Source organism: Chelmon rostratus, chromosome 16 (genome assembly GCF_017976325.1).
Source record: "Chelmon rostratus isolate fCheRos1 chromosome 16, fCheRos1.pri, whole genome shotgun sequence".
NCBI classification, from domain to species: domain Eukaryota; kingdom Metazoa; phylum Chordata; class Actinopteri; order Chaetodontiformes; family Chaetodontidae; genus Chelmon; species Chelmon rostratus.
In genome coordinates this window covers 12719645-12736395 of record NC_055673.1, presented here as the reverse complement: position 1 = coordinate 12736395, position 16751 = coordinate 12719645, and the positions used below count along the sequence as shown (strand labels likewise).

The 16751-nt window shown below is 41.4% G+C and overlaps 3 protein-coding genes across 6 annotated transcripts; 2 read left to right on the top strand and 1 right to left on the bottom strand.

The window, feature by feature from the left end:
* Positions 1–6304: 6304 nt before the first annotated feature.
* Positions 6305–7399, bottom strand: LOC121620029 (forkhead box protein L3-like). Its single transcript, XM_041955967.1, has 3 exons — positions 7244–7399; positions 7053–7148; positions 6305–6949 (listed from the first exon to the last, which is right to left on the bottom strand). The coding sequence occupies exons 1-3, from the start codon at positions 7397–7399 to the stop codon at positions 6305–6307; spliced, it is 897 nt and encodes a 298-aa protein (XP_041811901.1).
* Positions 7400–10292: 2893 nt separating this feature from the next.
* Positions 10293–11369, top strand: LOC121620028 (forkhead box protein C2-like). The gene is made up of 3 exons (XM_041955966.1): positions 10293–10448; positions 10544–10639; positions 10743–11369. The coding sequence occupies exons 1-3, from the start codon at positions 10293–10295 to the stop codon at positions 11367–11369; spliced, it is 879 nt and encodes a 292-aa protein (XP_041811900.1).
* A 1656-nt stretch (positions 11370–13025) lies between these two features.
* On the top strand, positions 13026–16579 carry mterf3 (mitochondrial transcription termination factor 3). 4 transcript variants are annotated; one of them, XM_041955748.1, is made up of 8 exons: positions 13026–13072; positions 13776–14134; positions 14227–14379; positions 14547–14736; positions 14890–15037; positions 15221–15292; positions 15372–15533; positions 15674–16579. In XM_041955748.1, exons 2-8 carry the CDS (start codon positions 13783–13785, stop codon positions 15866–15868), a joined length of 1272 nt encoding a protein of 423 aa, XP_041811682.1. In that variant the 5' UTR covers positions 13026–13072; positions 13776–13782; the 3' UTR covers positions 15869–16579. The 4 variants fall into 4 exon arrangements, with proteins under 4 accessions (XP_041811682.1, XP_041811684.1, XP_041811685.1 ...); XM_041955750.1 differs by having other exon boundaries at positions 13057–13068; XM_041955751.1 differs by lacking the exon at positions 13026–13072 and adding an exon at positions 13089–13117.
* Positions 16580–16751: the final 172 nt, after the last annotated feature.

The following is a 16751-nucleotide window of genomic DNA, read 5'->3' as shown; positions in this document are numbered from 1 at the left end:
CCAAAATAAACAAAACATGAAACATACTTCACGTGTTTTCTATCACCTCTAATTTCTCCTTGCTTAGTCGAACAGACGTATCTTGTTCCCTTCACACATGATGATTACTGTAAACTACTTTGGATTTTTTTGTATTTTAGTATTATTTTTTTTATCCTAAAAAATCTCTTTTTACTCCCTAATAGCCAGCACCAGGTGTTTTATGGGTTTATGCAGCATGTATGAACCTTATTACAGGTCAACAGACCAACAAATTGTGGATTTTTACAGTGTGAGTTTTACCCCGCGTGGTTCTGATGTGACGTTTTCCTCCGCCCGACCTATATTCAATACTGATTATCTCAATAAGGTGCAGTAACTGCTATGATAAGACTGTCCTCGTTTCTCTTGATGTTGATAAGGTTGTTACTGAGTGACTAACCAGGCTGGGTAAATGTTCCTGATGTGTAACAGTCATCATTAAACAGTAAAGCCTTAATAACAGTGTTTGTTTGGTCTGTGGGCCCCTGGGGGCAAAGGTTAAATTTACTGGGCAAATGTAGAATGTGAACACACTCCTGAGGTCTTCACTGAATTTTCACCCCTGTCTGATGACGATGGTGTAATCTCGCAACATATGACAACCATGACAAGGAAGAGAAATTTTCTTAATCTTAATCAGAACTATTTATCAGACCTATTTGTCACATAACCTCGCTGGCAGTCAGCTGACACATTCTCAGAGCAGTGAGACAAAAAGTCTGTGTAATTATTAAAGGGCGGCATCTTTTAAAGGCATGAACAACCTTCTGCCTTTTCTAAGAACAGCAAAGGCACAAGACAAGTAACCCATTAGAGTGTGTTCATGCATGTATTCACACTGTAACTGAATGAGAACAATTTATCATATGCAGTCAAGTGACAGTCTGATATGCAGAGCATCAGCTGAGAACAAAGGGGCTGTATGAATGACCAGCATGCATCTGACTGAGCGCATTCTGTGTTGCATAAGAAAAGATAAACAGTGCGTTTACTTGAGTTAATCCCCCCGGAGCCGCAGTCACTGCCCGTCAAATTATCCATCGTAGCGCTAATGTCTTTATCACCAGCACTAATTTTAGACACAGTAAACACAATGGGCACTGATGACACACTGGAACAAAGCTGTAGTAGCACTCTCAGAGGGTTTTCACACTGTGCCATGCGTATGTCTGTGCTACTGTGCCGGCACTGGCACTCCCCAGGAGTGGCTCTGATGAGATGAAAATCTAATCTTGTCACATCAGCAAACAGTTGTTTTGCAGCGCCTGTGGTGCTCAGCGGGCTCCTCTTCCACATGTGTTCGTTTTTCACGCACGTGGAAATTCCACCTCAACGGCAAGTTATTTCTCTGCATTTAGAGCTGGCAGGAGCAGCACATCCCAGCAGCAGCAGGTCAGCCCGCTGCTGAAGTGGAAACTGCATCTAACCAGCCTCTGTTTTGATTCCTGAGGAAAATATGTGAGGTCAGGATGACAGCAGTTTAGCTGGGGAGTCCTATCCTGTCATGCTGATTTGAATTATTGGAGCCTAATAGTGATATTAAAAGCCTCATCCTGGTCCCGGGTCTTTTCCTGGATGTATTAAAGGGGAGGGGTGGGTCTGTGTCCTGTGACATAAAGAGGGAAAACACTGATAGCAGCCCCTGCTGTGTTGCAAGTGGTTTCAAGTTCCTCAACACAGAAAAATTAGTTGATGGACAGCAGAACAATAGAGTTTATATATAAACAGTGGACACAGCTGTTTGGATCATTGATATAAGTGATGGTGGTTCCTCCCCTTTGTCAAGTCTTTAAGCTAAGCTAACCAGCTGCTGCCTCCACCCATTCAGTCAGCTATGAGAGTATGACTGACGTTCTAGTCGGGCACAAAGCATGAAAACGAATTCATGTATTTCCCCAAATCTTTAACCGTTGCTCTAAAAAGTATCTGAGGGATGACACAGAGGGCAGGTGGAGCTTTGGAAGGAGACGATCGCATAACTGCGAGTGTGTGAAGGATGTTTTGACTGACCGCGTGTCCTCAAAGTTACAGAGTCAGCCACGGCCAAGACAAACTTACAGCTGATTAACTAAAACACTCTGCACTGCTGGAAGGAGTGAACACCATGCCTTGTTTTCAATGATTGACAGTTTGTTTTGGACACATAATTGGAGCACTGTGATACTCCCTCACTGTCTGTGGTGTTGTTAATAGTGGTGACCCAGATAGCACAGCCATAAGTATTCCATACTCACCTTGGAGTGAGGACAAACAAACAAACAGCACGCTCTTCAGAGGCAGGTTAAAATATACAGCATCACTGCTGTAAATCAAAGGCCACTCCAAACCGCCAGAGGACAAAACAGCCGCACTGCTGGTTAATAAAAGTCATAAAAAAGGGCAGTAAGTGAAAAATGCTGTAAATATTAGCCTACTTAAAGGGGCCATCAATGGCCAATTTCTGCTGGGATGTCCCTTGTGATAGGTCAAAGTACAGTCATTCGTGTTAAAGAAAGACAGATAAAAGTGTCCTATATAGGGTCAGTAGGTATTCAGAGACTATGTTTTCCTCGATGGCACATCCTGTGTGTAGATTAATAAAATGTGAACTTGAAAGGCACTTTTTAAAGCACTTTCAGAATTAATACAACAATGGCCAATTCTCTCTCTCTCTCTCCCTCTCTCACACACACAAACACACACAGAGAGAGAGAGAAAGATAGAGAGATGTCAGATGGCTGTTGTAAAAATCTTAATTTGCAAAAGTAGACAATAATAATTAGAATTATAGCTGTCAGAAAAATGTAATAGAACTTATTTCAGTAGGTGAGTAAAAGTACTTAGTTACATTTCACATATGACGTTGATGTGCCAGATATAATGAAATACTAAACATCATGAATTCCTTACTGTCAAAGGACTGAGTTTTTTATTAATTGAATGTAGATTACTTCCCTTTGCTTAACTTCTTTTCGCAACTATTTCTTCTCCTTAAAGTTACTGCAGCACAAACTATCATCACGCAGCTCTGAAAACAAAACAACACCCACAACAACAACAACAAAAACACCATCACCAGGCTGTCTTTGTTTATGTGCGGCCCCTGAACGCAGCACGGCCCGGCGGGCTCAATGAACAGGCTGTGATGGTGATACACTGCTCTCGGGACGACAGCAGCAGCTGTGGGCGGTGCAGGGCGGGACCGGGACGAGGAGGACGAGCGCGACGTGACTGCCCTCATTGTTGTTTGTTGTGAGCGGATGTCAACGTGGTGCTTGTTTATCCTCTTACGTCCGCCCGACGTTCGGGACACCTCCGTTATTTACTCAGGACATTGCATGAGAACAGGCAGTTCAGTGAGCTGGACTTCAGGCTAAGACTTTATAATCTACTAGAGTTTACCTTTAAGAGACACAGCACACCTGTAGTTTCCGCCTATAGGCAGGTAGACAGTTACAGTGACACCTGGCTTTACGGAAACTTCCTATGTGGTAAATGTATTTTTTATGGTGCAATTTACTAATTTAAGTAAATTCTGTTCCAGAATTTAGAGTAGATATTCTACTTTTTTCTCTGGTGCATGTATCAGACAGGTGCAGTTTCTAGGTTCAGATTTTATGCACAAAACATATGATCAGCATGAAAGATATGATTCAGATATGACTCACCTGTACATAAAGTAATTAAATCGGCCCTTACTATAAGCTGTTATACCATTAAAGTGCCTTCATAATGCTTCAGACATAACAATTAATAAGCGTTCGAAATTGTGTATAATCTTGCTTTTATTTTAGTCAGACAAATGTTTATATTATAGTATTTTTATTTATTTATTTGTTTTATAAGTATTTGCTATAATAGTGCAGAAAATGACACATTAACTCACAGTGACAATAAGATGTTTTCAGCACTCTCGAGACGCCGCTCTCAACTGGGAGGAAATGGAAGTTTGAGGGCTAATATTAGTGCACCCGTGGTGGCCTTCATGTAAACAAGCTGCAGAGCAACTGTCTCGGATTAGCCTGCACACACACACACACACACACACACACACACACACAACAGGTTGCACTTAGTGGCGAGAACCAAAGGCAATCAGGCAAATTCTAGTGGAACAAAAACTTTCTAACTTGTAACAAATCATCAAAATAACAGCTCCAGAGCATTGAACTATCCCTGTGCTTGTGTCGTTGTGTCACTGGGAAGAGGAAGAACTATTTGCAGATAGAGTAACATGACAGCATGCGTACACGCCAAGATGCCAGTGCACAGATCAGGGTCAGGAAAACTGAGACATCCAGTGCAATACTGTACGGCAAATGCAGTAAGTATCCTCTGTACAATACAGCATCCAGGGGATTAATGCTTGAACCAGTTTACTCAATCAGTAAACCAGCAATTGAAGTTAATCCTTAACAGCAGACAGACAGACAGACAAGCTCCAGTTTCCTTTGACAGCGTAGTTAAAGGAAAACTTGTCAGCTCAGTCTCTTGGTATCATTTCCCCAATACTTCCATGAATTTCTGTGTGTCACAGTCAAATCAGGGCCTTGTAGACAATCAGAACAAAGCAGTTCCTGTGCCTGGCCGAGGCCTTGTGCATCCCAGTACTTAATATAATATCTCCACAGAAGCTGCTCCGGAGGAGGATAAAGGGCTCTGTGTAAATGACACAAAAGCATAAGGAATAAAGTGGAGGAGAGGAAAATGAGAAGCAAAGAAGAAACGGGAAGAGAAGTGTTTTTTTTTTCCTCAGTGTGTCACTCAGTCACATGCTCAGTCGTCCTGTCTGACTGCCAGGCTCTGCTCTCTGACTGTAATCTCTGTTGACCAGTCAGGGAGGGAGGGAGGGAAAAAAAAAAAAAGATGGAGGGCAGGAGGGCTGCACTGCAATCTAGGTCGTCCACCAGTAATCCCACAGTGTGGAAGTATGCCGTGGGCATACGGTGCCAAATGCTGAGCTCACCCAACTCCTCTTCCTTGCCCTTTGTCCAGCCATGACGGTCCCCCTCCAGTGCGATTTCGACCGGAACGCTCACATGCTCCGATGTTATCAGCAAGAAATTCTTGACCCTGGTAAGGCCCGTCATGCTGGGGGACAAAATGAATAAGAATAAACATCTACACATGTTAGATCACACAACCTACTCAGTTATTAGCTTTGTAACTCAACAGCGCTGAACAAAATCTCCTCTGGCCTGTTGAGGCACAGACTTCTCAAACTCTCGCTTTAGCTGAGAGAGATTTGGTAAAATTTAAATGTTAACCTGTGGTCTCACTTACTGGACAACATAATTTTGGCTGCAGATACAAAGCTTTAAAAACAAATGTGCATATGCAGCCAAAAACTGTGCAAACATGCAATCTTCAGTCCTGCTTTCAACATCTCAGCTGTTGCACATTGCACAGTATTTGCAGTCTGCCTGACCACTTGCTACCAAGTCTGTTTGTGAAGTGGAAATTTCTCATGTTGAGTGATTGGACCATAATTTAGCACCCATCTTGCCTGCATTCATGACTTCCCAGTGACCTAACAACAAGCTGTGGCGGTGGAGAGCGAGATGCTCTTCTGCTCGGCCACCCTTTCTCTCATCCAGGTTCGGATGGACTAAGTGGGTCATGGTTCAGACGATGTACCTTGTGGCACAGATGTGCTGCAAATAGAAAAGCAAACAGATTTCATCTACAACTTATTTGCTCAACTTAACCTTGCCACCATGGTCAGTCAACTCAGTATTACGTCACCCACTAAATAAGGTGACTGCTGCCTTCGAACTGCAGGTTTGACAGAGTGGTTAATGCCACAGGGTGGTTTGCAGTTTTTGGTGCATGAAATCATGGTGTGCACCATTAGATGTTGTCATAAGTCTCTTTACACCCTAAACATGACATGACCTAGATTTACAGGTGAGATTAGGAAGACAAGTGTGACTAGACTAGATCAAAAATGATCAACACGCAGCAACAAATCAAATGCTGGACAAAAGTACCAGGATGAAGACAAATCATCTTTAATCGTTTGAGCAACAGGAGTGTGTTGACAATTATTTCATTTTGTGCCAAACTTTGAAATGCTATGCTGACCTCTTATGGTCAGATGCTGACCTCAAACACAAATGAAACAGTGTAAAAACAAAAAAATAATCAAGTAGAACTTCAGGAGACACAAACGTCTACTTTTAAATGTGAGTCATCGACCAACAACACAAAGCCACACATATTTGACACACGCGTGAGACCAGTTAGGGGCCTTGTGGGTTTCTGAAGAAAAATCTGAGGCGTTCGCTCCACTCAAAAATGTAAATCATACAAGTGCAGTTTGGAGGTAGGAGACACGGAGAGCATCATGGGTTAAAGTGGGTACAGAGTAAGTGATGTAACTGCTGTGTGGGCTGCTGAAATAAGGAGCAGTGCTGGCTCTGGTGTAGACAGGGAACGAGGCGTCAGCACACACATGCATCCTCTTGATGGGCCGAGCAGCTCCATCAGCAGTGAGTCCGTGGTGTGTGCTGCCCCCTGTTGAGCAGATGGAGGAACATCCAGCTGCAGCTTGAAGGAGGAGAGGCTGCTCAGAGTCCCAGCTGAAGCTCCTCTTTGTGGCCCGAGGCTGCTGCTCCGCTGCGAGCGGCACGCCGGACAGAGGAGAGGCTGCGGAGGCCCGAGCAGAGGTGCTGTCTCTCTTCAGGAGGGACTCGATAGAGAAAGGACCGCTGAACTTCACCTCACATGTGATGTGAACAGCTCTGCAGGCCGCAGGCTCAGGAGAGCGGAGAGCTGAGCGGTGCTCTGATGCTCTGCTCATGTTCTCAGTTTCCACTTTGGAGGCCAACTCAGGGAAGAGCTGCAGGATCCCTTTGAAGTGACGACGCACCATCTTTGCTGTGATCTGACTGGGCTCCAGTTTCCAGTAGTTTTTCTTGCTGTCCAATGAATCTGGAACCACTGGAACCTGAAAACACAACACAGGCTCTTTAAAGACAGAGTCTCACTTTCCCCTTGAATGAAATAATAGAATCATGTGAAATATGAAAAGGTTTGGAATAAAAACTGACCTTGACAAAACATTTGTTGGCTGACAAACAGACTCTGATGTTGTTCTCAACAGATTTTCTGTCCTCACAAATGAGTGGTGCCAGCTTGTCCATCAGCTAGAAAACAGACAAGTTGAAATGAAAGGTTTGAAAATGACACTTTGTGTTTCATGTGACAGCTTTCCTGCAGATGCTCACTGACTCTTTCTTACCTGAGTGAAGGTGAGCATCTTGTGTGGAGCGTCTTGGAGGACGACCGCGATCTTAGCCAGGTAGGTGCTGCTCTTCCTGAACAGACGCTGCTGAGAGCTGCTGGGTGGAGCTGAGAGAGGCAGCTGAGCTCCACACTTCTCCGTCCTGTTCTGCATCTTGTTTGTTGGAGAGTCAGTGGAGTCCCACACACAGAGCAGCGTGACCACAAGCTCACTGAGTGCAGATGTAGACCTGAGGGGATCACCTTTGGATTTAAGTCCTGTGGGGACAATAGGACAATAGGGTGTGCACTGCAGGTTAATGGGGACCTTTTGATGAGTAGATGAGCCATTCCTGCTGGAGGTGGAGCCAGTGATCACAGTAATGGTCCAGCTCCAAAAGTTCATCAGCATGTGTGTTCTGAGACTGATCTGCCTGTTTATTCTCATTAGCTGTTAAATTTGTTGATATTTTAAATTAGGCAACTGAAGTCTAACATTGCATACGCATAAATATTACAAATTTACCTGTGCATTAATCTATGAGAAGACTTGGACCATTAAAAATGATCAACATTCATAACAGTCATCAGTTTTATACCAGATTTCAGTCATTCACTTTAAATGTTGAACTCAAAAGTGAAATTTTTTGGGTGAAATGTTCATTCAGAGCAGAACTCACACTGACGCTGTTTTCAGGGTGGAGCAGCAGACGGACTTCAGCTGATTCTCGACTATCTGCAGGTGTGCGTTGCTCCTGCTTCAGCCTGTGGAAATTTTAGTTTGAAGTATAAGTTTTCCATCTTTCATTTTGTTCAACATTATTTTTTAAGTTGTTGTAAGAGACAAAATAAACAATCCGTTTTCAGCCTCTCAGAGGCTGCTCTGCTAATACACACTAACATTCCAGTGAGCAATCCAATCACATTCCAGCAGTTTGCACATCACTCCCTCAAAGTCACACTTGTAACCTTTTGTCCCACATAATGACAAAGGTGATTTACATCAGTGATCCTCATTCAGATGCATCAGCACATTACCTGGACTGAGTGCTCTGTGCAAAAACAAGTTTAAAACTGAAGCAGCTGATTTCACTTGTCTTTGATTGGATCTGTGCTACTCAGCTGCTCCGGGGTCTGTTCCAAGAAACAAATTCAGTAAAGTATCCAGGTAACACTGCTGAACCTGTGGTGGGTTAATTCAGATTTTAGGGGGGGGGGTATAGGTTTTAAGATAATTACCGAAGCAGTTGTATCCATGAAGGTTTTGATGAATCTGTAATTTATCGATTACTCCATCTAAATCTCAAAAAAAAAAAAAAAAAAAAAAGCACCCAGTGGTCGCCATTGTGTAAAGTGAAATGAATGAAATGAATAAGCAATTAAACTTCTGTCAGAATAAAATCTACAAATAAACAACATCTGTTACAATAAAATGAGACCACCACAGAGAAGCAGATTAATCGTTGCCTCTTAAATGTAACAATTAACAATATAGATCTATTGATTTCAGTTAATTCAGTGTTGTTAAAATAAACACCATCTCAAGACAACTGATGTAGAAATTTACACAACTCTTAAAAACATGTTTCCTGTGTGTTAGTGAAATGTCTCATTTATCTGCTCAGTCAATTGAATGTAAATGAAGCTCTGATGTGTCTAAAGGCTTTTCCAGTTACATTCCAGTCAAAACCTTTGTGTTTGTCTGTGATCGCCCATTTAAACGGCTACATTCCAGCAGTTACCACCTCTTTCGTTACAGCCTTTGAGTGTGAGGGTGACTTACCTGTTTGTGACGGGCCACACCGGTCTAAGCTCCTAACTATTGATTTTGTGTTCTTTAAACCGTCTCTGTCCAAATTATTAGAGAAATTCAAAACTGTGCTTGATAGTTAAAAATATCTATAAATAACAGCTGACACTGATTCGAGTGTTCTCTTGTTGATTAAAAAGAGCTATTCTTGTCTGTGTTCAGGCGTCTTTGAAAATAAGATTCAGTTCATCAGAAAATAAATCACATTAATAAGACTGTTCCCTTCGGCTTCCTTCAAATACAGCGTCAACATCTTATATCTTAGGATATTTAACTGTTTTGCCAAATTCTGAGACAGAGAGCACTGTTTGATTCTTGGTTAATCAATTCCATGTCAAAATCTGCCCGTATACATTCACTCAGTGTGAGTACAATACTGACGGACTATGATGCTGTAAAGGACTGAATCAAAGGAGAGTCACACTTTGATGTGACAGAGGTTTGGATGTCAGTGAATGACATGTTGTCATACACGTTTTCTGTGTTAAGAATGTGCATGACGATTAATGACGACTGTCACCTGGCAAAATGCTGATTTGTCCATTAGAAATTGTACAATAAATGACTCACTAGTAATTTACATGTGAGCTCATGTTTAAAAACAACTAAAGAACAAAAAGCACAGGAACAAGTCCATTTCTCCCCACCCATGCACCTCCACCACCACACCCACACCCACACCATTAAACTAAACTGAACAATTGAGAAAAAAGATGAAATGGAAGTTTAACTTTAAGACTGTTGCAGGGTTTATAAAACATATTCAGAAGAATCACTTTAAATGTTACATTTTCATCTGAGTATGACATCATGTGCATCATCAGTCTGTAAAGGAGGCCTCAAACTGGACAATGCATTCAGGGAATTCTACATATTTTAATACTGATTTAGGAGTCTTGTGATTTCCAATTAGGGCAAAAGACAACAACTTTACAGTTTGAGTTATTAAGTCTTTAGGGGGTCATTAAAGAAATGTCTACTCTAATGTGAACAAAGTCTCAGAACAGCCATATGGACACACATGCTGATGAACTTTTGGAGCTGGACCATTACTGTGATCACTGGCTCCACCTCCAGCAGGAATGGCTCATCTACTCATCAAAAGGTCCCCATTAACCTGCAGTGCACACCCTATTGTCCTATTGTCCCCACAGGACTTAAATCCAAAGGTGACCCCCTCAGGTCTACATCTGCACTCAGTGAGCTTGTGGTCACGCTGCTCTGTGTGTGGGACTCCACTGACTCTCCAACAAACAAGATGCAGAACAGGACGGAGAAGTGTGGAGCTCAGCTGCCTCTCTCAGCTCCACCCAGCAGCTCTCAGCAGCGTCTGTTCAGGAAGAGCAGCACCTACCTGGCTAAGATCGCGGTCGTCCTCCAAGACGCTCCACACAAGATGCTCACCTTCACTCAGGTAAGAAAGAGTCAATGGGCATCTGTAGAAAAGCTGTCACACGAAACACAAAGTGTCATTTTCAAACCTCTCATTTCAACTTGTCTGTTTTCTAGCTGATGGACAAGCTGGCACCACTCATTTGTGAGGACAGAAAATCTGTTGAGAACAACATCAGAGTCTGTTTGTCAGCCAACAAATGTTTTGTCAAGGTCAGTTTTTATTCCAAACCTTTTCATATTTCACATGATTCTATTATTTTATTCAAGGGGAAAGTGAGACTCTGTCTTTAAAGAGCCTGTGTTGTGTTTTCAGGTTCCAGTGGTTCCAGATTCATTGGACAGCAAGAAAAACTACTGGAAACTGGAGCCCAGTCAGATCACAGCAAAGATGGTGCGTCGTCACTTCAAAGGGATCCTGCAGCTCTTCCCTGAGTTGGCCTCCAAAGTGGAAACTGAGAACATGAGCAGAGCATCAGAGCACCGCTCAGCTCTCCACTCTCCTGAGCCTGCGGCCTGCAGAGCTGTTCACATCACATGTGAGGTGAAGTTCAGCGGTCCTTTCTCCATCGAGTCCCTCCTGAAGAGAGACAGCACCTCCGCTCGGGCCTCCGCAGCCTCTCCTCTGTCTGGCGTGCCACTCGGAGCGGAGCAGCAGCCTCGGGCCACAAAGAGAAGCTTCACCTGGGACTGTGAGGAGCCTCTCCTCCTACAAGCTGCAGCTGGACGTTCCTCCATCTGCTCAACAGGGGGCAGCACACACCACGGACTCACTGCTGATGGAGCTGCTCGGCCCATAAAGAGGATGCATGTGTGCGCTGACGCCTCGTTCCCCATCTACACCAGAGCCAGCACTGCTCCTTATTTCAGCAGCCCACACAGCAATTACATCACTTACTCTGTACCCACCTTTACCCATGATGCTCTCTGTTTCTGGCTGTGATGTGTGTTGCACCTGACATACCAACTTTCTGCAGCACTTTATGTTTTCAATAAAATGTCAAAACAAATGAAGCTTTTGGTTGTTTTCAATAAGAGGTCAGAATAATACACTAATGTTCTTTCTCCCCCACCAGAAGACACTGACGTCTTGTCAAACATTTTCTCTGATTATTTAATGCATAACATTTCTAACAATTTTAGGAATCCTAATTAATTATTTCTGCAGGTAAACACATTGTCACAGCAGACATTTTGACTTGTGTGTCTGTAACATTTATGATAGCTCTGTTGTTTCCCAGTAAGTCAGCATGCACAACACCTGGACCCTGAAATGGGAGCAGCTAAATTGAATTCAGCCATCATTCATTCATCAGTGGGGAAAAAAGCCAGTAGCTGTCAGTTTGTCACTTTTCCTGCCAGAGCAGTACACTGGAAGTAGTTGGGTTTATATCAATATGACAAGTTTTATTTTGACTGATTTGAGGCATCTGTTCTGACATGACACACACGTCTTTTCTTCACTACAACCTGTGACGGTGTTTTGGACCTGACTTTAATTTTTTTTTATACTATTAATATACTTCTAACAGTAACATAACTAACAGTACAAAAGTCTTAACAGCAAAATTAAGTTTAATGTATTAAAAGTAAAAGAATTCATTATGCAGAATATCAGAGTGGTATACTGTATAAAGTTACTGTTGTTCTGGCTGATGCATTAACATGTAAGCAGCATAATGTAGTTGGTGGAGGTGGAGCTAATTTAAAATACTTAAATACTGTACTTATACATAATTTCTATCAATGTATCATATTTCACAAGCTCATCACATTTTATTTTATGTAAAATCTTCTATGTTCTATCCGTTATCTAGAGACGGTAGTGAAGTACAAGTATAATGGAGCATAAATTGGAAATATTCAAGTATTCAATTACCTCAAAATTGTGCCTAAGTACAGCACATGAGTGAAAGTACTTACTTTCGGTCACTGCTGCTCCTCTTGCTGTGTATTTATGATGAAGGATTTATCCCTGCTTTCATATTTCTCGATTAGTGTGAGACGATGGAGTGTGTGTCTGCAGGATTTCACAACACAGCACACACTGAGATGAGACAAGATTATCTGAGACGCCACACAGCTTCGCTCATACATGTTTACTGCATGTCAGTGAAAGGCTCCTGCTGAGCTCAGATGAGGTGAAAATCATTGGTAATAATTGTACAGTAGAGTTGCACCTTAGATTAAACTTGGATTTTTAACTAGTTTCATTGCAGCCTAAAGTACAAATAGAGAAAAGATAAGAACTGCAACCAGGTAATAATTATTATGTGCAATAACCTCTGTATCTACCAATACCTGGAATCAGTGTCACTTTATCAACCACATCTACCTCCTCTGTGATTGTGAACATCTATAATCCACTCCTCTTGCACTAGAAGGTATTTTTTATACTCTTTGCCAGAGTTATATTATTGCTGAGCAAAACACTTTTCAATTTTTTGTTAGATTCATTGTACATAGCCTTTTTTATTCTTTTTATTCTTTTTATTTTTACCTTTTTGCACAATCTCCAATACTATTTGCTTAGCTATCACATACAGCCTGTAGGGGGCAGCAAGTCAAGCCCGCTCCTTTTTAGCCCAAGACGAAGAAGGCGCACTTCCGCCCAAGTTGTCTACTGACGGTCCGACGTGCCGGTTGGTAAGTTGCATCTTCCTGAACCAAAGACGACACAAAAGTAGAGTTGTACGTTGAAGTGTTTACCTTTGTGACGGTTCATAGTGAATCGTGTGACAGACAGAGCTGGAAAGAAGGTTGGGTTATGAGGGCGGAACCTCCGTCAGCATCCTTTAGCCAACGTTAGCTCACAATTCAGGCAGCGTTCTGTATGTAATATCATAACGTTACCTCCACACGGTGGTTTATTCTTGTCAGACAAGATACATTAAAGCCGCTGAAACTTTACAGTAGCAGCCGACAGTGGTGGATCATAACTGAGTAAAATTTGCAGTCGAAAAGTTTAAATTCAGGCTCAAACTTCTGTGTTTGATCTAACCTGCCTTCATAAATAACAAATGTAAAGATACATTATTCTAAATATCTCTCTGTGTATATGAATGGCACTGGTGGTTAAGCTTTGTGTCGTCTTTGTTCTTCTTGCCACTGTGTGTCAGTATTGTATATTGAAAATTACTACATTTTGAAAGTTTTCATGAGTCTCTGTAGTCTCTGTGGAGGAGGTCCAGGTTGTGCATGATGATATCAGAGATGCTTACTTTGATGTTGCCAAGCTCTATTAAAATGTTATTGACAATATCAGACAGAGTGGACTGTCCTTGGTAAGAAATAGTAATGGTTATTCCTTTGGCATGCCTCTCAAACCATGATATTTTTTCCATTGCAGATTCGCCATGGCTTCATCCTGCACGCAGTTGTGTCTAAAATGCAGAGGTCTTCTTTGCTCAAAGACAGTGGCAAGTGCTTGGAGCTATTCCACTCAGTTACGACATTGCACTAAAGTTGCAATTTTACCCGCAAAAATCCTAAATGGATCCTCAGCTATTGAGGGGAATCATACAACAACTGGAAGGCAGCAGTGGAAACAACAGATGTTCTGTTACAGTGACTTAACTGCCAAACATCTGGCAACTGAGGCTAAAGAAAGCAATGATATTGAAGATTTATCAAGAGCTGATGTTGTGGCATATAAGACTGCGCCAATCAGAGATGCTGTACCAGTGACTGAAAGCCAGACGTCATTCGGTAAAACATTTTCATTTAACATCAGAATACAATTTAAATATTACTTTTAGATGAATAACTTCTGTTCTATTTTTATGTTCTTCATTTGCCAGATCTGGATGCTGCTGCTGAATTTTCAGCCTTAGAGGAGATCAGTGATGAAGAAGCTGTCAGTATATCTGTTCCTTCTGCCATGCCTCCAGCCTCCATCTCTCTTAGAGACTACGTTGACCAGTCTGAGACACTCAGCAAACTGGTGCAGCTAGGTATATAAACTGAAAACTTTAAAATATTGTTGAGAAGAATGTGAATCATATTGACTTGTACTTTGGAAGCATATTCAGATTTATCATGACACAGGCAATGATCTTAAAAGGGTGACATAATCCAAATCTCTTCTTTTTTGGTACCTACTTTCACTCTGTCATTGCAGGTGTAAACCTTTGGAAGCTTGAACAAAGGCCCAACGTGGGCTCCATGTTGCTGAGGCTCAACTTCAACACAGATGTGGCTCCAAGGCTGCTGTTTCTGAAAGATATCGGGGTGGAGGACTCTTGCTTTGGCTATATCATCACGCACAATCCCTTCATTCTCACAGAGAATTTGGAAAACCTACAGGCCAGGTGACATGAAGGGATATCATAAATGGAAACATTAGATGCCGTCATATTTACCAAATTTGTTACTTCAAGTTAAATCGGTCTGATGAAATAAGTCACACATAAGTCACACGCTATGAGACATAATAATATTCCCTTCTTTTGTTGTTTGTAAAGGGTCAACTATCTCAAGTCAAAGAAGTTCAGTTCAGAGACTGTTGCCTCCATGGTATCCAGAGCTCCATATCTGCTTAACTTCAGTGTAAAGAGGCTGGACAACAGACTGGGTTTCTATCAGCAGCAACTCAGCCTCAGTGCTTCTAATGTAAGGCATCTTTAACTGATGAAGGGGAAGCAGAGCCATGTTGTATTTTTGCAAAAAATTCATGATTCTCTTTGGACGGTCTATCATCCCAGTGTATTATGATTTTTTTCTTCTTTCACAAAAAAAATTGTAACTTTTGTTGGTAGAAAAAGAAATCATAGCTAGTTTTGTTTCTCTTCTCAGACACGGAATGTTGTAGCTCGTCTACCTAGATTACTGTGTGGAAGTTTGGAGCCTGTTAAAGAAAATTTGAAGGTACTGAATGACAAGAAAGCACCATTTGAGTAACCTTGAGGTGTTGTGTTTAAATAATTTTTGTAAATGTGTTTCACAGGTGTGTGAAATAGAGCTTGGCTTCAAGCAAAATGAGATCCAACACATAGTTATTGCCGTCCCAAAAGTGCTGACTGCCAACAAAAGGAAGCTAATCCAAATATTTGACTTCCTCCACAATATCATGAAGGTGCCCCACCACCTGATCTGCAAGTTTCCACAGGTAGATTGTCTGCTGTTGGTTGTTATTCATTTATTTTTAAGTGGGGGGGTTACCAATTTAAAATCATTGTTATCTTATTTTCTTGTGTATTTTATCTCTATTCAGAATTATAACTAGACATCTGATCTATCCTTCCTTAGGTCCTCAATACAAAGTACCTGCGTATCAAAGAGCGCCACCTGTTCCTCGAGTACCTTGGAAAGGCTCAGTATGACCCATCTCTGCCAAACTACATCTCCCTCGACCGCCTGGTGTCTTTGCCCGATGAGACTTTTTGCACAGAGTTGGCTTTGGCCACACTGGAAGATTTTTATCTGTTCCAAAAGACACTTTGATTCATCATGAAGGGATGTCAGAAAACAAGTGATCCTGTAATAGCAGATATATGCAGACATAAAAGTCTTATAGAGCATCAACTGAATTTGAAATAAAAAGTTTGCTTTGTAAATATGATGGTTAATAAATGTACACAATGTATACCAGCTCCTCTACCTGAAATACTTTTATTTACCTGACTGTTTGTGTAAAGAGACCATAAATGTGATAAAAGTGAACTTCAGTCTGGCGTCCGCAAAACATGTGCAGTGGTGGAATGTAACTAAGTACATTTAATCAAGCACTCTCCTTGATTGCAAATTTCAAAACACTTGAAATTTACTTTTAATGATAATAATGATGATATTTCCATTCCATATTAACTCGATACTTCTGTTCCACTACACGTGAAGTGTTTAATAGCAGTAGTTTTAGCAGTTAGACACGCCATACAAAACATAAAATCATCTTATACAATATGATGCATTGATATGCTGCAGATTTTATCTGCCAAATATACTTGCTTAAATACATTTGCGTTAGTGCTGTTTACCTGTGAATGCATCAGGAATACTAATTAATTAATAAAATATGTAATAACACAACACTGAAAGGTGCCAGTCTGCATAATAAGTGCTGTCACTGTCAATACATGAGTTAAAATTTAAGGATTTGCATTGCAGTTTAGGATTTTGAATGCAGAACTTCTACCTGTACTTTGTATTTTTATAATCTGGTGTTACTATATTTTCTTCAATAAAGGATCTGTAAGCCTATTTTGATGGACTTCCAGTGTGATTGTTTTTTTAAATGTTCTTTTATGTCTGTTGTACGGACGAGTGGACCTATCAGAGTTTTCAAAAAAGTTAATTTGTTTTATACAATTTTATTATTCTCAAAATT